The sequence below is a fragment of the Lutzomyia longipalpis genome, chromosome 3, assembly GCF_024334085.1.
Source record: "Lutzomyia longipalpis isolate SR_M1_2022 chromosome 3, ASM2433408v1".
NCBI classification, from domain to species: Eukaryota; Metazoa; Arthropoda; class Insecta; order Diptera; family Psychodidae; genus Lutzomyia; species Lutzomyia longipalpis.
In genome coordinates, this window is record NC_074709.1 from 5,666,895 (window position 1) to 5,690,798 (window position 23,904).

The 23,904-nt window shown below is 31.5% G+C and overlaps 5 protein-coding genes across 6 annotated transcripts in view; 4 read left to right on the forward strand and 1 right to left on the reverse strand.

Moving 5' to 3' along the window:
* The window catches only part of LOC129791558 (trifunctional purine biosynthetic protein adenosine-3), a 1,078,967-nt gene that overhangs the window by 993,283 nt on the left and 61,780 nt on the right, over positions 1–23,904 (forward strand). The gene's annotated exons all lie outside the window — the stretch shown is intronic.
* The window catches only part of LOC129791559 (potassium/sodium hyperpolarization-activated cyclic nucleotide-gated channel 3), a 1,048,222-nt gene that overhangs the window by 852,179 nt on the left and 172,139 nt on the right, over positions 1–23,904 (forward strand). The gene's annotated exons all lie outside the window — the stretch shown is intronic.
* Positions 1–23,904, forward strand: part of LOC129791609 (uncharacterized) — a 309,820-nt gene that overhangs the window by 113,777 nt on the left and 172,139 nt on the right. The window lies entirely within an intron of this gene.
* On the reverse strand, positions 2,482–17,299 carry LOC129791638 (uncharacterized). The gene is made up of 2 exons (XM_055829891.1): positions 16,854–17,299; positions 2,482–2,929 (listed from the first exon to the last, which is right to left on the reverse strand). The coding sequence occupies exons 1-2, from the start codon at positions 17,288–17,290 to the stop codon at positions 2,914–2,916; spliced, it is 453 nt and encodes a 150-aa protein (XP_055685866.1). The 5' UTR covers positions 17,291–17,299; the 3' UTR covers positions 2,482–2,913.
* LOC129791605 (heparan sulfate 2-O-sulfotransferase pipe) overlaps positions 6,173–23,904 on the forward strand; it is a 45,609-nt gene continuing 27,877 nt past the window's right edge. Inside the window, exon 1 of the mRNA XM_055829838.1 lies at positions 6,173–6,940. Coding sequence (XP_055685813.1) covers positions 6,876–6,940 — 65 coding nt within the window. The 5' untranslated portion in view covers positions 6,173–6,875. The remainder of the gene's footprint in view (positions 6,941–23,904) is intronic.

The window sequence follows — 23,904 nt, forward strand, 5'->3', positions numbered from 1 at the left end:
TTTTTGTATAGAGGCTCTTTTATTTTGAGAAAGGAGTTTATTCTGTTTAATATGGGACATTTCCTTATTCGAGAAAACTGTCAAAACACACGTAGTCTTATAGAGGACGAGGTAAATTGTCGCTTCGCTCCAATTTACCTCGCCCCGCTTCGCGGGGATTTGTTGCGCTTCGCGCAAATTTTAGAGGAAAAAAAATTGTGATGGTTTGATTGAGGCCACTTATAAATCCCGGAGAAAAATTTCGGAAAGAGAAGAAATCATTTTCATACAACACTTTAGGCGCCAAATTCAAAAATTTCCAAAAACTGCATGAAATCTCTATGGGGGCTACCTGAAGGGGGGCTTTGGGGGGAAAATGAATACGGCCATCTGAAACCGCCTGTTATAAGGAGCCTCTGTACCAAATTTCATCGCGATCGGATAAACGGTGTGGATTTGTATAGAAAAGTCGGAACGACGATTACCAACAAACAGGCCTTTCTTTATTATATAGATCATAAAATAATAAGAAATCACTAAATTGATTTCCTGTTTTCCTCTGGAATTAGCTGAAAAAAATAAGAAAATATATATCCCAAAACGCAAACAGTGACGTCACAATTATATTTCATGTCTTCTTAATTCATATAATATTCGCGCTGCAGTCTTTTATCATTAAATTTTGACGAAGTATTTTATTCTATCATGCATTAGACCGCAGACAAAAAAATAGGCAAGTGACGTCATAGTTAGCATTTTTGAGTGAGTAATTTTTTGCTGCTTTCTCACAGCTAATTCTGGTAGAAGATTTAAGGTCTTTTCGGGGTTTTTTTATTGCTTGTACTATCCTTTACAAGATTACGCATGTCCCGAATGTTCCCTCGAATGAAATACTGACCCATATAACAGTGAATAAACTCCTTTAATTTACATTTATTATTTTACATTAATTATTGTGAAATTATGAAATATAGATACTATAAAGCTGAATAAAAAGTTCGTTAATTTACAAATGAGTTAGGATGTTCAATCAATAAAGAAGCTTTATTGATTAAATAAATTGTTTCAGCTCTTCTGCGGGATCGTACTGTAAATCATTTTGCATATTTTTATCGAATTATTTTGCTTTCATTTCAAAGCAATTTGAAAAGAAATTTGATAAATTTCATTCAAAAATCATTATTTGCCGGCTTTGAACACTTCCCCAGTGATAATTCCAGCTTCATTTGTTATCTGCGTGAGAGACTAAAAATTCAAACCATGAGGCCACTCATTAAAATTCGCAGAGAAAGAAAAATTGATACAATCAAAAATAGTTATATATACATATATTAAACTGATATATTAAAGAGAAAAAGCAGTAATATGGAGTAAATGAGATTTAATATAGTTCGTGTTGATAGTCCGCGGGAGGGATGATTAAATTTCTTATAGAAATTAAAGGTATAATATTGTAAAATTTAGTAAGTGGATGATGTTGCGAAAGATAAAAAATGCGAATGTAAAAAAAACTGATTAAACTGCGTGTAAAGAATGGTTTACTTGCGAAGGGAGGATTTATCGTCCAGAGAAAAAATATCTCTTGAATATTAGAGAAACATTGAAACTTCCTTTCACTGCATTTTCCTCTTACGGACATGAGGAAGCGCGAGATTTATATAGAAATTGATAGGAAGATTATATTTAAATGAAAAAAAAACCCAAAAAACTGTTGAATGTCACGAATTTCTTATCATAAAACGCGTTAATTAAATTTACCAAAAAAAAGAGACGAAATTGTGAATGAATGGAAGATATTTTAATCATGTGAACTCATATAGAAAAATGAGCAATATTATAGAAAAAAAGGAAAAATTTTAAATGCCATTCGAACATCTCATGCGCTGATGCTCAAAATATTTTCATAAAACTTATAGAACAGAAGAAATTTAATAATAAGTTGCTTCACATTGAAATCGTCTTTCTAAGCGAAGCTTTCTTAAAAAGTCTTCTTGCTTTAGCTTTTTGAGGATATAGAATTAATATAGAATGGGAAGATTGAATGAAATTGACTTAAAACTATCTTATTGAGTTAGAGAAAATATCTAATTTTTTCCTGAAACTTTCAAGAGAAACTTCTAAACTTTCTTGACTAGTTTAATGGAAAACAATTATAGTTTTTCCGAAGTAACCATAAGACGAGTTTTCTTATTCCTTGGTAGAGTTCTTTAAATCTCTAAAACGGATAAATAATCTCTGAGAAGGATGATTAATAAATAGTTAAAAAATTAATTTATTTTTTAATGAAAATTTAATAATTTTGACATAATTTTTCCGATAAAATATTTTTTATTTGCTTTTTAATCATGAAAAAAACATCCCACCATTCCATATTAATTCATACTCAAAAGCTCATCTCAATATTCATTAAAATGCAATCATGGTTTCGATAATTTTATCATAAAATTGTATAACAGACAAAAAATAAAAATAAAGTCAACAAAAATAAATAAATACACCGACTAGCATAGATTTGTTCTCTTTTATTTTCAAATAACAAAATAAAACACAAAAATTGTCCTACAGAATGTGCAAAGATTTTCATTGCAATTTTATTGTGTTGAATTGTTTTATATGGAAAATTTAACTGAAAAAAAAAACACTTTAAAAAAAAACCTTTAAAAGTGATGAAATATTGAGGATTTTACGATTTTTACCGAAGAAAAGTCTGAATTTTATGTAAATAGAATCTTTTAAAAAAGCATTAGTTTAATCTTTTTCTATAAAACACACAAAAGAAGAATAATAAAGTTTATTCCGAATAATTTCCCTGATGAGAATAAAAATTAAAGTAATAAAATGTAGCGCCAGAAGGTAGACACAGTTTTGTAATAAAATCTTAACTCCAAACTATCTTACGTGTGGCAACTCATTCCACCTCGATGGGTCTACAGTTCATTCATTCGTCGCACTTTAAAAGAGAAGAAAGAAGAGAATGGAATAAAAAAATCAAATTGTATAGGTAGATGAAAAAAATCGTAAATATTATAAATTAACTAGGAATTATGAAAAAAAAAGAGGAAAAAGCACACATTTTTAAGGCACACACGACACACTCTAAAACATTAATAAAAAAGAAACACAATTGTACTGTATTTAAATTAAATTATACAAAAAAAAAGTGAAGAAGAAGAAAAGATGAAGAGAAAATAGAAAATAAAGAGTTTTAAAGGAAAAAAATGAAGAATTATAATTCAACACTATTTTCTTTTAGTTAAAAAAAACGGTTAAAAGTGCCAAAGATCTTTATGAAAAAAATGAATCATTTTGTATAATTTTATCATCCAAAAAAATGTTTGTTGAAAATTCTCGTGAGAGATTACAGAAGAAAAAAAAGAGATTGCAGAAAATATGGTATGAAATAAATTATTTTTACTGAAATCTTTAAATTCAATTTCAAATTTTATTCTTTGCCGCATACCCAAACGATCTCCCCTCCCCCCTCCCACAACACATCAGAGCACGTGGTAGTCAAGGTATTATGGCAAGAATGGCAATAAAATTGGCCAATTTGTCGTGATTCTGCAGACAGAAAGGGAATTTGTTGATTATATTTCACGCCTGGCACGTTGCTCTGAACCATGCGGTGGTGTGCTATGGAAATCAATCGAATGCGTGATTTTTTTGCGAGAAATAATTAGAAGACATTTGATGGATTTAAAGGTAGGTAATTAAAAAACTTAAGACCCTTATTTGAAGCTATTGGAAAGGATAAAAAGCTAATTTTCTTTCTAATTTAATAATTTATTACATATGTACATTACGATGGCGTATAAAACCTTAAATTGATTAATTTTAAACACGTGTAATAAAATGTTTCTTTTGTATCTGAAAAGGCTGAAAAGTAATTAATTTTTTTTAACGTTCCTATAGTGGACGCTAATTGACATTTTTTCAAGCTTGTTACGCTTTAAGTAGTTGTAGAGCTTTTAAAGAGCTTTCATTTGAGCCTGATTTAATCAAAATCGGACAAGTAGAACCGGAGATACAGCCGATTTTTGATGACTAAACGGCTTAACCGATTTTCGAATATGAACCAAATTACTGGCCTACTGATCTGAAAGATTTTTAACGAATAATTTTTATGAGTGAACCAATATGTTATCATTCTAAGTTTTGGCCCAATTTCACACTTGAAATACACACGAACAGATAATCAATTAATTTAAAAAAAAATAAAATTTCACAAAAATATTAATTTGCACAAAAATCTGTTAAACATTATATAAATTCATAAATAGGTAAAACATAAATCATCAAAGTGCGAGCATTGTGCGAAGTGCATTGTAAAGTATGGCAAAACATGATCGTCTGTGCAAGAGAGCCCCAGCAGCACGAGGAAAGTCATAAATTCCAGGGTGCTAAAAGAATCTTTTTATTTATTTCATAAGGCAATTGAATTAAAACAAAATTACAAAATCAACAATGAAGGGAATGCCACAACAACCTTCCCAAGAACATCGCACAATCACCCAAAAGTGTTGTGACTTGTTTTTTTTTAGCTCCTGCAGGAGGAATTTGTAACACTTTTCATTTCATTTACAACACATCTGCATCACACTGATCGATTTCTTTTAAATATATGTTACATACGAAGGCACCACAGAAGCTTTTCCGCTGTGAGATCTGTGTGGCAAGAAGTGCTCAATTTTTGAGACTGAAAATGGTGAAAGTCACTTCTTGCTGCACAGTGCATTTAATCCATCTATGCTCATTTCAACATGCCCCAACGTTGGCGGTTGCATATCCAATTTGAGCTTCAACCACATACATTTATGTTCCCCAAAAAGCGTCTTCTTAGTGCACAACTGGGTGACTGACTCAGTGTGTGGGGCACTACTGTGGCAAAATGCAAATATCTGCACTTTATTCACATGTCGAATTAGGTGTAAAACAAGTGCTGAGGCCACATAAAATGCATTATGCTGTGCATTTTCTACTCATGCTGCTAAAACAAAACTCGGACTTGCACACATATTTTTGCAGTACAGCCAAATGACCAATTTTGCTGCAAACTGAGAAAATCGCGTGTCTCTGCGCGAGATTTCTGCACCCAAAGCCAAAGCATAGTCCACCAGGTGATCAATTGCATCACGATCCACATTAAGTACGTGCCAATTGTGGTGGTGATAAGATACTGCGGGTTTGCACCACAAATTGCCACTCTGGGCATCGTAAAAGTGCGTAAATAAATGGCAGGATTTCAAGCGAAAGACTCATAAATTCCACTTTGGGTAATTGAAAACTATACAGGGCGTATAAAGCTTAATTGGACATCGTCAGAGAGCCTCTAAACCAATTTAGTCAAGAAGGAAGAAATTTACAAGAGGAAACTCTAAATGTAAAGAAAAGTTTCTTACATAAGTATGGTTTTAATTTTAGCATTTCGCACTTTATTCTGCAAAAAAAATGAATTAAAGCTAAAATTTAGAGAATTCTTTCATTCTTTCGCTGAAGGATCTTTGCTATGTTTTATTTCTTAAAAAGATTTTTTTCTTTTTAAAAATGTATTAAAAAAAACAAATATTTAACAAAATTTGTACAATTGTTATTTATAAAAAAAAATTAACGAGAAAGTAAAGAAACATTGTTAACCCTTTAAGAACCATTGATTCCTACGCTGACCTTTTGAAACATTCTTTTATCTTGATTTTCTGATCATTTTGACCAGATCAATTCTGATCATTTAGACTAAGAAAGATATTATTATGGAAAATATTGAGAAGAAATGATCAATGTTTTTATGCTTTTAAATAAAATACAAAATAAAAAGATAAAATTGATGTAAAAAACGACGCGTAATTTATCAGCATAGCGGTCAAGCGTTGTCCAAATTCATGTCTACACGTTTTATGTTTTGCGTTCATGCGACCGCGATCTGCGATCACACACTGATCACATTCAGCGTGATCACTGCTATAAATCAATATAGAGAGCTTATAGCAAAACACGAGTACGTATTGGATGGGAAAATGCGTTTGAGATCGCGATCATCTCCATCGTAGCGATCGTAGAGCATGAGAAGATCGCTGGTGGCGGCGATCGTGGTGAGGCACATACAACTCGCGCGCCCGAGTAAAAGTAAGACGAGGTGGGGCACACACCGACTGGAGCCGGTGAAATGAAAGTTGAAGCGTCTTCCAGGGCGCATTCTGTCAGTTGAATCGCGATACTCCAGCTGGTTGGACGTAGGCAAGCTGTATCCGTCTCTGCCGTGGCAGCGAAAAAGTGTGCGCTTCTTGTGTTCCCATTTCGACCAGTTGCGGGAATTTTCCAAGAGCCAAAGAAGAAAGGCAATCGATCTTCAGAGTGATTTTTTTTACTTACTTACTTTTAAAGATAGCTTAGCTACCTATATTGGTAGTAAGAAAAAAAGCTCTTGATCTTCCTTCCGCATTTACGTGCGCGATCGCGACATTCTTCCCAGAGTTTTATTATATTACATTGTGCAAGAGAAAATTGATGGTCATCGCCATTTTTTGTGCATACTCAAAGACAAATTGCAAGAAGAAATTTTGACGATCTTTTGTACTCAACTTTCGTGCGTGGCGACAAAAAGTCTCTCTCACTCTGCGTGCGGTGAAAGAGATCCAAAAGTATATTTTTTTTGGATTTTTTTATTTCTGGATTCCCCAAGTGTTTGGAGTAAGGAAAGAGGAAAAAAACGAAGACTTGGTATATGCGGTGTAATGATGGCATTTAGTCTTCCGGAGAAATAAATCGCGTATATGTGTGTAATTAATTCTGAGCACCCAAAGTGATCGTACTTGAACTTCGTCGTGTGATCTTTGAGCTTGAAAATTGATCGCGCAAAGGTGACGATCGTTTTTGCTGCACACGAAGAAATTGACTCTAAAATGATGCCGAAAAGCCTCCCAATGGATTATCTTATGCGCTACAGAAGGGTGTCCTTTCCCAAAAGGTAAGAACACTTCTTCTTTCCCACAGACTTCCGTTACGTCCTTCCCAGCGTGCTCAGTGCGCCAGTTTTATGCATTTGCACTTGTGAACAGATATAAAAAAAGTTTTTCTTGATGTGAAAATTGCGTTGTTTGCTAATCCAATTGCATGCACGGCTCTACATTTAATTGGAATTACAAATTTTTTCTCGATCGCCATTTAATACAATAGGCTCCAATATGCAAAAATCTTTTCACGATGTAACCTTCAGTTTGTAAGCCTTTTTCCCTCCCATTAGTACACCCACATTATTATATTTCAATTAAATAAATTGAAAAATATATACAGTGAAATAATACTAATGGCTCTTGACAGGTGATTACCACCTCAACATTTTCTTCGTACAACGGGTCCCCTCGGGACCATCTTCTTGAAATAAATTTATTCTTTGGTTTTTTGTAAATTAAAAAAAATATTGTCCATTGCACAATTTCTCTACAATATAGTGAGGTTTCGAAAGCCAAAAAAATCAATTTAAGAATTTTTTTCAAGGAGTTTTAACTGCTTCTTAAAATTTCTTATCATTCTCACTCTTCTATAGTTATAAATTTTCCAGACTTCTACTGCGAAACTCCACTGTATGCACCGACAAATAATTTCTGCAACTACACAGTAGCGTAATATCTGAGACAATTATTTTTTTTAAGTAGATTTTCCACAATAGTGGAGAAAATGGACAAGAAAAACGAATTTTTTATCAACTCTCGTAAATATTTTCTACGTATATTTCCCCCTCGGGGGAGAAAAAGCAAATAAATTGAAAGAAAAAAAAAGAAAAACAGGACAATTTATTTCATTTGATTGTAAAATTGTAATTGGATTTTGCATACAAACTGATGCAAAATTCACCCACTCGTCTTACTCAATTCCCTCAAATGCATTTTATTGAATCTCTCTCATTTTCCTCATTTTCCTCCTTTGTACGTACATTGTTCCACAACATGGAGTGAGGAGGGGTTGATAAAGAAAGAAATTGAGGTACAAGTTAAACTGAAGATAAACAATGAAGGAGTTGCGGTGATAATGAAGATTTCATTCAGATTAGAATTTGCACAATTTATCAAATACCTCCTCAGAGTATACTACAGAGACTACAGAGATGTTGTGCATAAAGTGAATACACATTGTGATATTTGCATATAGCAAATAAAGCTACAAATAGAGTCAGAAGATGAGATTTTGCGATAAAAGTTCGTTAACGTTTTTACAATGTCAATGCCAATGTTTAAAGGAAAAACAACACGAGAAAATTTAATTTCAGGATTTTTTTTTGCTTTACTTTTTGAATGTTTCTGCTTTGGTGGAAGTTTGCAATAAAAAGTCTAATTTATGGATCTATCAAATCTAAATTAAAAGTTTTTGTTTTTAGTTTTTAAATTTCTAATAATTCCGGGTTAAAAATTAGAAATAAAAAATTCTTTATGACTTTGTTAACACGTTTCAGCTTGCTTTGCTGTGCGTCTTTTTTAAGAATAATACATAAATCCTCTAACTAATAATTGTGCTCATTTATTTACGCTATTACAGCATAAAGAATAATTTAAAATTAACAATAATGCTATTTAGAAGCTACTAACTAACTTTTAGAAACTTAAATTTAGTCCTAAAACACGATTTCTTTTGTTTTTTTTTAGTAAAAATTACTTGAAAAATAAATTTTGGCAAATTAAAAAATTGCCAGCTGAGAGACTTTTTCGACACATGGCGTGTATAATATAATAGCATTCTTGGTACGTTAACATAGAATATTTGTCTAATAATTATGAAAACCATATTAGATTAAATAACAAATAATTTTATTAATGTTAAACATTATTTCAGAAGAAATTAAAAATTTTAAGCTTAATTCAATATTTGGCAGAATTTGATGACAAAAAATAGATTTTTTTGTTAAAAAGCTAGAAAATTTGCAAAGAAAACCTGACAAAAGTTTGACCAAAAATTTAAACAATAACATCGTTTATGAATATTATGCTTATTTTAGTTTTAAAAAAATTACTGAATATTTATAAGAAAAAGAAAGAATCACAGCTAAAAAGATTTCTTTATTCTCTATTCCAAAAGAGTCAAAAATCGCTAAAGAAACTTTTTGTATTTTCTATTGAAATCTGCTGAGAAAGCCTGACAAAAATTTGCTCAAAAATTCAAACAATGACGTCATTTTTATGTTTTTTCTTTGCTAAATGAAATCGCTTTTCGTCGGTGAATTTTAACAAAGTAATTTTATTCTAAATAAATTCTTTATAAAGGTAAAAGACAGTCAATGGCAAGGGGTTTAAATTTCACAAAATTATTCTACTCTATTTTGAAACTTCCACAACGTGTTTATTACGCGCCATTAGGAGACCTTTTTAATCATAGATTAAGCTAATATTGTATTTTGCAAAAACACGGACTGACCATGATACGTAAACGAGCCACCTGAGAAATATTAACAACGGGCCAGAATTTTCGTAAACATCGGTGCTCTGTTGATGCATAACACGGCATTAACCCTTTTTGTTACCTCATCATTAGCATTGACCACACACACCGCCAACATTGTGGCTTTGTCTACCATTTGAGTGGAAAATTCTTCAGGCATTTTCCATTCCGCCCCCGAAAACTATTTCTGAGCTTGGCGGGGTGCATTTATTAATTAAAGCTCCATGCGTGGTATATTCTTTGGCTAATTAGTGAGAGTCATCCCTCGAAAGTTGCACAATTAATGGTTTGTTGGTTGTAATTTGCGTGTGGGCACATTCTTCTCTTTCACACCACCACCCAATCTCACACCAATCCCGCAGCTTGTCTCGGCCATTTATTACACTTTACACTAATGCTCTCACATTACCAAGGAGGAGAACAATTGCCACTCAAAGCTCTTTTTATATTTAACGGCTCGCTACGAGCATACATATAGCACTTTTTTGCTATATATTACGCTAAAATGTTCCGTATACTACATATATTTATATGGAGTAGGTAGCTCCTCATGTAAAAGTTCATTATTTGGAAACTTTTTTTTTCGTTCATTGCTACAAATTTGCGCATGAAAAGGTGGACTTTCTTGGAAGTTTGCAACGAAAAATTCGGTCGGTGGGAATGTGTAGTAGTAGAAACAAAATACAACAAGAGAGAAAAAAAAGAAATGCGAAGGAAAAGAGAAAGAAAAGAGATCCACATTTTTGTTTAAAAATGTATTATGAATAGTATTTTTTAGGGGGCATTTGCGGAGGCTTTTTCGTGATGATGATGACATAAACCTTTAGTATTTAATACACATTTTATGCTTTTTTCCTTTCAATTTCACTTTCTCAAATCAATAGACAAATCCCCCCCCCCTCTTCATTGCCCACCATCACTGAAAATGATCATATTTGTCTGGTGAAAGATTCACGATGTCATCTTCGAGAGCTTCCCCTTCACACACTAATACCGTCAGACACCTGTATATTAGATGGTTTATGTTAGTCATTAATTAGCCATAGTGAGAGACAACTTTTTCTCATCCAATCACTCGCGGATGATGGCTTTTTTTTTTCATCTTCGACACGATTTATTGTTTCCATTTCAGCCCACTCAAAAGGAACAAAAGCCAATGACCAATGCATAACCCATTTTCTCTGATTTATTCGATTCAATACTGCGACTGATTTACACGTAAAATGATTTACTATGAGGCTTTTTTTTGCTTTATAGACTGAAAACAAACTCTGCATGTCTGATTGTGCTATTAAAGTACTTCATAGAGAGGCTTCATTGATACTTTGTAAGACGATATTGCATGAACTATTGACACGCATTAGTCAGAGTTTTGTTAAGAATTTTCTTTGGTTATTTTTGTAAGGAAAATCAAGAGGATGGAGAATCCCTCTTGAAGATTTAACCCTTTCATAACAATTTGTTTGAATTTTTGGCTTGAAAAATTCCCACGAGGTAAAGAAATATTTTTTTTTACAAAACTCTAAGTCATTGAAAGACATGAAAGAGATTAATTATTCCACAAAATCGAAGAAAATAAATCAACAAAAGCAATTGAAGCCAAAAATTTGAAGGATTTTTGTAAAATAGGCACGTAAAGACATAAAAAGAATTTATCACCTTGGGCATTTTTAAAGAATTAACTTCAATTAATTCTAATGCTTCGTGAGAATGAAAGCCTCTCAGTGCTTTCGACGTCTCAATTTAAATAACTCTGTAAATGGAGGAATTCTCTGAGCAACAGAACAATAATTATTAAAAAATATTTCAATTATTAATTTATTACTCAAATAATTAAAATTTTTACAAATAATTTCAATTTCTTTTGAGAACAACTTCATACTATTGTGCATAATGTCCTTCGTGTGTGAGGAAACTATTTAGCAAACTCCTAATCAAAAGAAGAAATAAAATAAATAAAATAATACACCGCAAGTGATTAAATTTTGCCATAAAAATGCTAATAATTATTTGCAAAAACTTTAGTTTAATGGGTCATAAGAGTGCGAGAAATCTTGATTTCCATATAATTCTTAACACTTTCGTGTTCTTTGGGTCATACATAGACTACGACGTGAAACATTATTTTTTCCCAAATTTTTTTGACTTAAATTAACTTATTCTACGTTAGAAATGAATGAAAATCTCGCAGAAGAGGCCAAAGAATACATTTTGCCTGAGAAATCTCTTCTGAGAGCATCCATAGAGTGCTATCGTGATTAAAAGAGAGCATGTTTCAATGTTTCATGCGGACGCGAAAGGGTTAATACTATAAAACTCTACACCTAGAGCCCCTGGAGCCAGAAAGGTGAATTGGGAAATCCTCTACTAAACTAAATGTTTAATAAATGAGCAGACAGGAAAATTAAAAATAATATTTTTATTGTGTAAGTAGTAAAAGTAAATTTTCCGCATGATTTACACACAACATACATAAATTCCAGATATTAATTGAACAAAACGGAAGAAAAGAAAATTTTTCTCACTCTATGTAGGTTCAATTGCACTCTAATGTGCAATTTATCTTTTAAACGCACCTTTTAGGGGTTAACTATACAAGAATATGTCCGACTATTTTAACAAATTTCTTCTTAATTTGGAATTTCTTGGAGATTGAATATCTCGCAGCAAATGGAATTCTCTGGATTGTGCCACAAGTCATCCACCTAATTGGTGTTTATGTGAAAGTTTACAGCCACTCTCAGGGGTCGTTAATCTAGAGATTTAGCAAAGAAAATATCTTAAATTTTCGCGGGATATCCATTTGATCGCTTTTGTATGGTGGAGTGGTACATTCTGAAATTTTAGGTGAATGTTCAATTTGTCCAGGTGGTTTAAATGGGAAAGTATGTATCTGCTACACATCACATTGTATACATATGTACATATATATAATGGAAAGGTAATTCCAAACAGTTGTTTGTCCCATGGAGAATTTATATAGCTCCATTATAATTATTACTTGCAATTAAAAGAGATTTATTTTGTTAAATGAATTCCCGACAGATCCAAAATGAGTGTCGTGAGGAGTAAAGTCGTGCATTTTTCTTCAACAAAACACCATATCCCCGCACCTCTAAGGCATCAATTTGGTTCATTTTCCCCTCCAACCATAAATGTTGTTTATTTGCAAATTTTGCATGTTGCTGTAAATTCCTATTTGGAAAATCATATTTTATCGAACGACTTTTTTCACCTCAATCTGCAATAATAAATTTAACAATTTTATTTCCATCCCGGGGTGAGAAAAAGGCGCGAAAATGAATGTTATATTTACGGTGAAAGTGATGGATTTAACATTATTATATAGTGAAGAAGATGGGCTTATAAATGCATCAAGGGGCAATAAATTTGCAATACGAGGTGATACATGATGGTAAATGAGGAGAAAGATTATGGCAGAAGAGGGACATTGTCGTTACAAAATGCATCGCATAGAGATTGATGCAATGCACGGCGGTGTACTCAAAAACCACTCATACAGAGGATCATTTAGTTTCATGAGTAATTGTGATTCCACTCTCAACTGCATTCAATTCGCATTTTTTTGCATTCAACGCGAATTTCCTCCCGATAGAGCAGCTATATTGCAATCATTCGCGGATTTTTTTTTTTGCAGTTGTTCAATATAAACTTGGAGGCTTTGAGGAAAAATATGAAAATTTTCAGTAATTTCTTGTTTAGAAAAGTAGAGAAAAAGCAACTTTTCTCTTAAGATTTATGCAGTGAAGGAAATTCAATTAATTTCCTGCCTTACAGAGGAAAGAAGGAGTTTATTCATTTTGATGCAGTTTGCGTTTGAAACGAAGATTCTTCTTTTTTTTTTTTAATATTTCACGGAATTGCTTTTTCTTATAATTCGGATTTATAAAACAATTTTCACTATTTTGATGGTAGAGTTATGATATATTTACAAATACCCCTAAAACAATTGTAAGAATTTGTCCTATATGAAACAGTTATGAAACATTTTTTAAATGTTTCACTAAATGTCAAAAAGGCTGATTTTATTTCATTTTCTTTGCCTTTCTATGCGTGAAACATTAAAATAAGGTTTCAGAAAATTGTCAATAAAATACCTTCTGAAACTTAATTTATTCATAGTTAATTATCCTTAATTTTGGTGAAAGAATAATTTATAAAAAAAAAATAAAGAAAAACGCATCGGCAAAGGTTATTCGAATTATGTATTTAAGAAATTCTTGTGCTAATATTCCTGGCTCTAACTTCAAAAATGAGTTAAGAATCTCAACTATAAGTTTTTGCAACAATTGAATAATCATATCACTTCTAATTTAACAAAATATTCAAATATTAACTGCATAACGTTCTTTTTATTGTTTCAAATTTAAAACAAAGTGAAATAAAATATTTTATATTTCTCTTTAATGATTATGTAAAATTCCACAATAAATTTACTATATTACTACAACTATTAATTTACAAACAAACCCTATAAGCATGTGATAAAATCTCGTCGCATAGTGTTTGATGTTCCACCATAAAAACTTTAAAATTACAAAAATGAATTAATTAATTCAAATTGCAAATGTAAATTTATTCCCAACCTACCATAAAGTTACGTTTTATTAATAAAATTTGTATTTTTTATCTTGATGGTGAGCATTTGGCGAATTATCTGCACCTTCGTACCGCGAGAGTAATTTTTAATTAAACACTATGCGGCGAAAGAATCGCAAATTTAGTGAAAAACCCATATAGAGCAAAATGAGCTCACCACAGTCATTGCAAAAATACCTTGTTGGATGGAAAAATAAAACAAGTTATTGATAGGCATATTTCCACCTCTTTCACCTGAAGCCTGATGTTGTATTTTTCTTTTCAATAACATCGTGTAGAAATGCAAAGTATATTATTATGTTGACTTGCATGTGACTGTCTTTGATGTGTTGCTACTGCACGAGTTAATTGAGACACACTGAGAGAATTTTAACAAAAACCTTGTACCAAATAGCTAAAGCTGCTGCATGGTGCAGGAGAACCAATAAATATATCGAAAGCAGATCATGATTCACATCTCTTCTCTTTGATACAAATACATAGAATTAAATCCAAACGAGTGGGATTTTTATACTTTGCTGTTTGAGATTAAATAATTATTAAAATTATCTAAGACCTCTAATTTTCCAACACACGTGGTTGGAAAGGTGCTTATTTGGCTGTTGTTTTGCCATCATCAGGAAAAACGAGTGGCTACACCAGAGTTACAAACGAATGAAAAAAGTATTTAAACATGAGCAGAGATTATAAAAATCCTTCGAGATCAATCAATGTGATCAATCGTATTGAATTCATGAGAAAATCAAAGTAAAATTTGAGAGCAATACTTCATTTTTCATTATAATTGCTAAAAACAATTTGTATGCAAATTCCATTTCGAAAGCAATTTAATTAAATTTCATTTGGGGCAGCTTTTCAAAGAGACTTTTCATCAATTCAATACCTTTAGCTTTACACATAAAACTTCTTTATTATGTAAAAAAAAAACAGTTTAAAAACTAACCCAAATGATTTTATACACCAGAATTGGAAACATTTTAGAATTATTTTCCCATACACCTGGGAGAGATAGATAATTGAATTCTCTGCGCTGACCAACCTAACCCATAGCATTCCATCAATTGGTAAACAATTAACAGAACATAGTTTCCACCAAACTGGTTGCAAAGTTCACAAATTAGGAAAGTAAATAAAAGCATTCGCTGTCTTACGAATCAATTGAAATGTGAAAGAATTGTTCTATTTTAATAACAAGCTGCAAATTACAATTTCTCCTGTTAATTTCCTTTCTTTCCTTTCGCTCTTTGCTTATGCAAATTCATCTCATGTGCTACAAATTGTTCCAATAACTATATGTATGTAAATAATAAATGCTATGCAAAATTAACTTCCGATTCTTATTTATGTTCATTTATTCATTGGCTGAAAAGCACTCTTTGAAACATTCGTAAATTATTACTTTTAATAGTGAATATAATCTACAACAACAATTTCATACTCATACACCATCAGGAAGAGTTTTTTTTAAACCCATTTATAATAATTCTTCCAAAACATTTACGAAACAATCAAGTGATTATGAAGTCATTTATAATTTTTAATCTCATTTTTAGTAGCCAATTTATCGATATTTATTGCACGAGTTATTAAAAAATTTCTTTTATGAGGGCAAATTAATATTTTTATTACATAACAATGGTTAGTTATTTTTACAAGAGAATTTAAGTGATTAAAAATGTGCAAACTTTTTATTAGAAAAAAAAAATTAATAAAAATTGCAAAAGGCAGGGACGTAGCTAGTGAAGGATTTAGGTGTCTTAAAGGTTTAGGAAGTTCAGGAAAGATAAAGGAATATCATTCACGGCTAAGAATTACATGAAAAATAATTTTAAAAATAATTTATTAAAAAATGTTCTTCTGACGTTAGAATAAACGATATACGTTAAAATAAAAACGTTAAACTTTAAAAGGATACGTCAAACGTAAGAATTAAACAACTTCTAAATCAAATGCAATAACCCTTAACCACCAACAATCTTCAGAAACTTAAATTTTAAAGCCCATTCTCTTTAACCCATGAAGGATCAATAATTCTAACCTAAAAACTTTGATCTTAATTTCGCTCAAGAAGAATTTTTTTTAAAGTTTTCTTTCAAAATTTTAACCCTTTAATGTTAAAAACCGAAAATTTTTGAGTTGTGACTTTTTGCCAAAATTGTCTTATTTGAGCTCAAAGAAACGTACAAAAATTATTTTTAACTCAATCAGTTTGCTAGATTAATCACGGACCTGAAAGGGTTAATTTTATCACGATTAAAAAATCGAATTGGCCAGAAAAATCCTCAAAGAGTTTAATCTGTTTTCCCAATCTAAATATTAAAATTATGTTTGACTCAAAACTTCCCCAAAGACCGTATTTCTGACTACGCCTCTGGAAAGGACGTTATGCAGTCAAGTCACTAAGAAAATTTCAACAAAAGTTGATCTTATAACGATTTTTTTATACCTCAAATGAAGTGCAAATAATTATATATACAACATGCCATTAGCAAAGAAGACAAAAGTGCAGCATAATTTTAGATAATAAAATGAAGTTATTGGAGTTATCTCAAAAATGAATATCACAGAATTATGTCATATAAAATCAACTTTCTCGCAAGATACTTTTCATACTTTGTGTCCTCATACTTCCTACACAAGATCCAGATTGCGCAGAGATGTTACATAAATTGATTCCCATTAAATGCAATTTAAAGGCAATAATTTTTGATTCAATGCAGCGAGAAATTGTTAATTTTATAATCATCTTGAATTTTAATTACACGTGAAGATCATAACACATTTTTTCCACTTTTCATTGCAAAAAATTATGATTTTTTTGTAGAACTCACCGTGAGAAATATTCTCCAACTCGTCGAATAAATTTGAGACAAGCTTCAACGACTTTTCTGTACCATTTCTTATTTTTCGGATCAGTACCTTCGCCATCGGTTCCGTTGGGATTTAAAGCGCCTTCCGGGATTTCCATTTCAATGTCAAATTCCTCCTCAACGTCACTTTCAACCGTGCCATCCTCAGCTTGTCTCTTGTCGCGATTTATGGAGTCTCCAGCACCGACTTTGTATCCAATCTCACCACCAACGGGAACACCGAAAACATCAAACTTCTTTCCATACTTCTCCTTCATAGCAACACCATCCTTCATGCGTTCTACACCCTCGGCCATCATCATTGCACCAGCAGCCTTACCCTCGTCCCATTGGTATGTAGGGGACCCAGAGACCGCGAAAATAAATAAGGCAACACAGAGACACCCAACGGTTTGCATTTTGACACAGAATCCAAATGTCTGTTGCTCTGGGAATTTTATGTAGTCTCTGAAGGTGTTTTTTGTGCATCCAAATGCACCAGAGCACTTCCGTGTCAACGGAATCGTGGATATCAGTGTCGAAAATCGCTCTAATTGCCATTTAATTGCAATACTTCGTGACACATCTTCCCACCTACACGGATAATTTAATAATTGTAGCAAAAGTGAAATTTATGTCATTCTTTGCAAACTCTTTGAAATATTTCATAATTCTTTTTCCTGAAGATTAAAGAAAAAGAAAATATTTTGTTGATTTTTTTAAAATTTTCCAGGTCTGAGAAAAGAGTTAATTTACTCCCGAAATAGCCTTAAAGAAGCTTCGGTGTGAAAGCTCTTAGATTATTGATAGCTTTAATCTGAAGTTTTGAGTTCGAATCTCATAAATATTGTAAAGAAAAATATTCAATTTCCTCGCTTAAAGCTGTCATTATCTAAGATTTATTTCTAGAGCAAAGATTTCAATCTTTTTGGCATCTTGCCTCAGCATTAAATAATTTATATTATCTCATCAATAGCATTCAGTAAACATATGCAAATTTGCATTTCCGCATCTTAATACAATGTTCTTATTCATTTGTGATTAATTAGATCACTTTTGCTCGCAACGCATCAAACAACGAGCATAAATAAAACATTAAGCATCATTTTGGAGCAGCCAAAGTGGCGTTTATCGTTTTGAGAAAAGAGGAAGTTGAAAAGTCTTTTATTTTGCATTTTTCCTAACAAAATTAATCAGTGATCAGTGCTTTTAAGTCCAACGTTGATAAAATTTGCAAAATCGCAGCTTTTAGGAGTTTTAAGAAGATTATTCGAAATTTGCATGAAATTCGCATGGAACAAAACTAAAATTTTCATGGTATTTCCGGTATTTCTGTTTCTTATTTTGTTAAATCAATCTTCGTAAAATGAAAGTTCACTAAATTGCTGGATATTTAATTTTTCAAATTGTTTTTGATTTATGCATGAAATTTTTTCTAATTTTTAAAATGAAAAATAAATTCTTTTTTGAATAAAATTGTCAATCATTTTTAAAGAATTTTATTTTTATCTTTTCTCAGTTTTTTTTAAGAATATTCAATTAAAAGAAAAAAAAAGAATTTGTAAAGGAGTCAATTCTGTCAAAAATCTTGGTAATATTGTGAAAAAGTATTAAAAGAATTCAACAGTTTGTAACTTTCTTTGGTATTTTTTTTTAAGAAAAATATTTTACTAAGAATCTTTAAATACTTTTCTGAGTGATATAAACTGTCAAATTCTTATATTATAATAAAATGACAAAATAAGTTTTTTTTACAGAATCAACCTCAAGAAACTGAAAAACTTCTTTGAAAGATTTCTAGATTGGTTATTTTTTTTCTTTTACTTCAACAAGACGATTTCGAAGAACAAACTGTCAAAATCTTACATTACAATAAAAGAAAAAAAAAGATTTTAAACAGAATCGGCCTCAAAAACTTCTTGATAAAGCAACCGATCAATTTATGAGCTTTTAATTAATTGAAACAAATATTCTCATCATGTCCACATTTTCCAGCATTTGTCTCATTCAATCTATTTGTTCTCAGAACGAAACTTCTCCACTTTAAATCATCTTTCATTATATATGTATTAAGTAAATGCCTACATAATTAATATGTATAGAAGATTTTGGACATTTGAAATTGATTAATAATTCATAAGTATTTGCTAAGAAATCCTATAATTGATTTTAAATACGAATGGCGATCAATTGTGATGTCTTAAAAGTGCTTCAAGCATATTTGTTTTTTCCAACACAACGCTTTTCATTACATTCTCAACAATTTATTCTCCACCATTTGGTGAAAAGCTTCAACTGGGTTTTACCCTTTCTTCCATCCGAAATGTAATATTTGCTCTCGAAAGATATTTTTGTGAACGAATCTACTTTCTAATATGAATGCACTTAAAATCAAATAGAAAATTCAAAGTTGAAATGTGCTAGTTGATTGAAAGTCAATATTTGCTTTTAAAGAAAAACCTCTCCAATATATTGTGGAAGTTATTGATGAAAAATTTCATTAAACTATACATCAAATTGCAAACTCTTAGCTCCATGCTAGTGAACAATCTTGCGAATAAATCTGTGAGGGGTGTTTTATTTTAACAACCAACAACACATTACTCGCGTGCCTGAGTTTACCCGGAAAAATCAAAAACTCTTTCCTGTGTTTTGTGATTTACGTCTCATCTTTCGCGGTGAACCTGGGAGAGAACAAACCATGGGATTGTGTGTCACCTCTAAGAATTTATGTACTTTCAAGTGAACCACCAAAAGAGGTGTGAACACTTTGCACATGAATTAAGTCACAAAGAATAAACATTTCGCTCTTGAATACAATATAAAAGATTATATTTTGAGTACAATGGAAAATGGGTTCTGTTGGCGTTTTCCTAAAAATAATCAAAAGTAACAAGAAAAAAAACCTCTTAAAGTACCTACCCATTCACCTAAATGGCCACACGTTTAATGGCAAATTTATTTATTTATGGCCTTTCGTATTTACATTTTAATTTTCATTTTTGGGAGAGGGATTTAAATATTGTGCGAAATTTGAGAAGTGCCAAAGTGGTCGCGGGCTGTAATTCTCACGTGCCATGACGCAAAGGTTATTAAGAGCGAGAAAATAGAATTTTCCCAACCCATTTTAATATATATTTTTAAAGAGAAAACTCTGGCCAGCGTGATTTTTCTATTTGTCGACACATTTTTGTGGATTGCATGTTATGTAAAGAGACACAAAGCTATTTGTAACGTTATTTGTCCAACAAATTGAATGAAAGATGGTACCAGCGCTGAGCAAATTGAAAATCTTTTATCAATCCTCCTAATGTACCAACCATGTCTCTTTGCGTGTCGAATTTTCTTGCTACAATCTTCTTTTTTTTCGTGGTGAAATATTGCATCATCGAGGGTGATTCTTCACGAAAAAAAAAAGTTATGGCTTTGTGAAAAAAAAGGTGAATTGTTACACAAATTCAATCATATACACGTCAGATTGAGATACTCCGATAGCAATTATTCATTGAGGTAGGAGGGAAAAAAATGGTGCGAATTTGAGCAGGAAAAGGTATATAGATGAAGATTTTTTTTGTCTAATTAATTATTCCACACCTTGTTTTCTTTCTTCTCCCGTGCACTGTCATAACACTGCGAATACGATCAACGCCAAAAGTCATTAAAGAAGCTAACATTTCTAAATAATCGAGCGAATCTTTTTGATTCCTTGCGAAACTCGTTGAGTTTTGCTATTTTGGGGGAAGTTGTATTGCAATTGATTGAATTGAAAATAAAAGACTGAAGACTTCTGACTCAAGAAAGAATTTTGTGAATAAGAGAAAATATTTTTCATAAAAGAAAATATTTTTTTATCAAAAAAAATCTTTCTTTGAAAATTACAAACAATGGATTCGATTCTGTCAAAAATCTTTAATTTTTTCTTAAGATTTGAAAGTTTTGTAAGATTTTGACAGTTGAGTTTGTAATGAAAAACAAAAGATTTGTTATTCCAAAACCAGTCAGAAAGATTTTTAAAGAGCACAGGAAAATAAATTTTCCTTTAAAAAGAAAATTAAAGAAAGAAATAAAGTGTCAAAATATTATAAAACTTTTCATAGAATAAAAATCTTATAACAGATTAATTGTAAAAAGTAATAAAAGATTTTTAACAGAATAGATCCCATTATTCAAATTTTCTAAAACGTATTAATCTTTAAATCCAACATCCTTATGAAGAGGAGCTTTAAGAATTCTTTTCATTAATTTTAAAGACGTTGAAACTGAATTAAAAAAAAAACGATTAAGGATTGCTTTTCGCTCAATTTTTTGCGTGAGAAAAATAACATTAAAGAGCATGATGTTGAGCTTTAAGCTAAGAATTTGAGCTTTACAGTCAATCTCAAACTTAATGCCTCAAATTACTTTCTTAACATCGAGCAATCTGCCGTGAGAGCACCACAACGTTATGCTAAATTTTTCTTTACATAATCCCAATCAACAAGATACAATTAAATACAGCAGATAGTTTAAGTCATTTCATTTTCACGCATTGATTTAGAAAGGATTTTTTTGTAAAGTGAAATGACTTTTGAAAGTAGGAGATGGCAATATTTTAGTGGATCATCAACGGCGAATTTTGTGTGCTTTTCATGCCCATCGGTGGCCCACCTTCTTTTTCGATTTCCTCTCCGCTAAGAGCTGTCTTGGGGCTCCCATATCAACCAGCCAGACAGTGCCAGCCATTAAATTACGACAATATGAGAAGACAATAAGTGATCATGTTTCTTCTCCGATTAATTGAATCCACCTGGAGATTGACAATAAAAGCTAGAAGAATGGGAGGATTAACTTCCGCTATATAGCTTTGAGACATGCCGTAAGGTATGTGTTTGGGAGAAAAGCCATTGTGCTGCTGCCAAGTTTATCAAATATCGTGCATGTGACAATAATGACGAGCAATTTATGCCTCTTAAGAGGTTCCCATGTAACATTTTGTGACCACCAGAGAGCTGATTTGGTCACACAACGTTCTGCCGACGTAACCTTTACGTCGCCTTGTTACCAACCGATATGGTAGCGGCTGCGACGTCGCTGTTACGAAACCTTTACGTCACAAAAATTACCATGAAAACATTTTTGTGCAAATTGTACAAAATTTTCACATTTCTAATGCAATTTTTCTTGTAAAAATCATAAAATGAGAAAATATGAATTACCAATACAAATTATCCTCAAAAATACTTCAATAATTTAGTTTTTTATCAAAATAGAACATTTGGTCATTTTTGCGACTAATTTGGTAATCTTGTGACGTCGTGAACAAATGGTAGGCATAACGTCGCAATATGGTCGCGCGCAACGTCGCCGTGACCACACTCTCAATGACCTATTGTTACCTTGCAAAAACCGACTAAATATTTAATTATTTCATCAAATTACCTGCTAGATCTTCATTTTATAGAAGAGCAAAGACAATACAATGCATTGGTTGGCATAAAAATGATAAATTATGCTAAAAATAATGAAGCATACCCCATGGTAACATTTGTGACCAATTTGGTAATCTCGCGACCTCATGAATGCATGGTAACCGAATGGTCATATTGCGACGTAACCGCGACCACACTCGCAATGGAAGATTGTTACCTTCCCAAAATAGCCCAAATATTTAATTATTTAATCAAATTACTTGCTCTATCTTCATTTTATGGGAGAGCAAGGATATTTTAGTGGATTCGTGGGCGTAAATATAGCTAAAAATGCATAAAATCATAAGATGTATTCGTTGGTAATTTTCGCGACCAATTAGGTAATTTTGCGACGTCGCGTTATTACGTAGCGATTACCTCGCGGCAACGTCCCCAAAAATGTAAACAATGGGAAGCTTCACATAAATAGGGAATTTCCCAGCGAATTTTCTTCTAGCTGTGGACAAATATGAAGTAGCATAGAATCCAGAGTATCTGGATCAATGTTTCATGGCATTACATGGCATGCATTGCTGGAAATTAGCAAGAAAATAGATCAATTTTTTCTTCTGAAGACAGAAATTGAAAATCTTTGACATGAAATGTCAACGAGTTTTCTCATTGCACCCAGCAAAAGAACTTTCGCCGACATTGTCTGCGGAATTTCAGGACAATGTATTGGACAAATCTAATATTTATTATTAAAAAATTTAAAAATATATTTTTAATAGCTTCTTAAAGAAAAAAATACTTAAAAATCATTATAAGTGAAAAAAAAATATTTAAAAAAAAATAATTTGGCTCTAAACAAAAATAATAAATGAACTCGATTTTATTTCACAAAATTGTTTTACATTACAAAAAATATATAAAAAAAAAAATATAATAAAAATCCAGAAAAAATATTCTTAGATTATGGTGCATTTTAGTAGAATTTTTTTTTAATTTTCCGAATCTTTTACTGATAGTTTCAATTTTAAAATCATCTTTTCTAATATTCCATAAGACACGAAACGCTATTTAAAGGTGATTTATATGTTTTCAATCTGTGAGTGTACTTCTTTTCTATATTATTTATTCGCTATTTAAAGGTTTCGCTTTTTTGAAATGTTAATTTTGTTTATTTAATACATTTTTTTTTAAATATTAATATTAATTTTGTATTAATAGCTTAAGATAAGTTTGAAGAAATGTAGGTAATAAAAGCAAAAGTGACGGAAAGTTTGGTCAAATTATGATTAAAAGTCAAAATGACGGTAAAGAGATATTAAATGACGGTAATTTCCTTAAGAGTTAAGGCGTAACCAAATTTTGTTTTTAAATTATCATTGGAAATTGTCAAACACTCAAGAAAATCGTTCTCATTTCCCGGAAAAGCGCTGAGAAATACATGAATTTTCCCGTTTTATTGGTGTAAAACATTTTGATTTTTTTTCTTAATTTCTAGCTTTTCTAGTAAATTCCTTTCTATGTCAAATGAAAGCACTTTGAAAGCTTAACATTATATATTTAATCCATTTTCCTGCAAAGAAAACTCGCGAGATTCCGGCAGTGAACTTTTCTTTCGCTTCCCATTTCTCCAATAT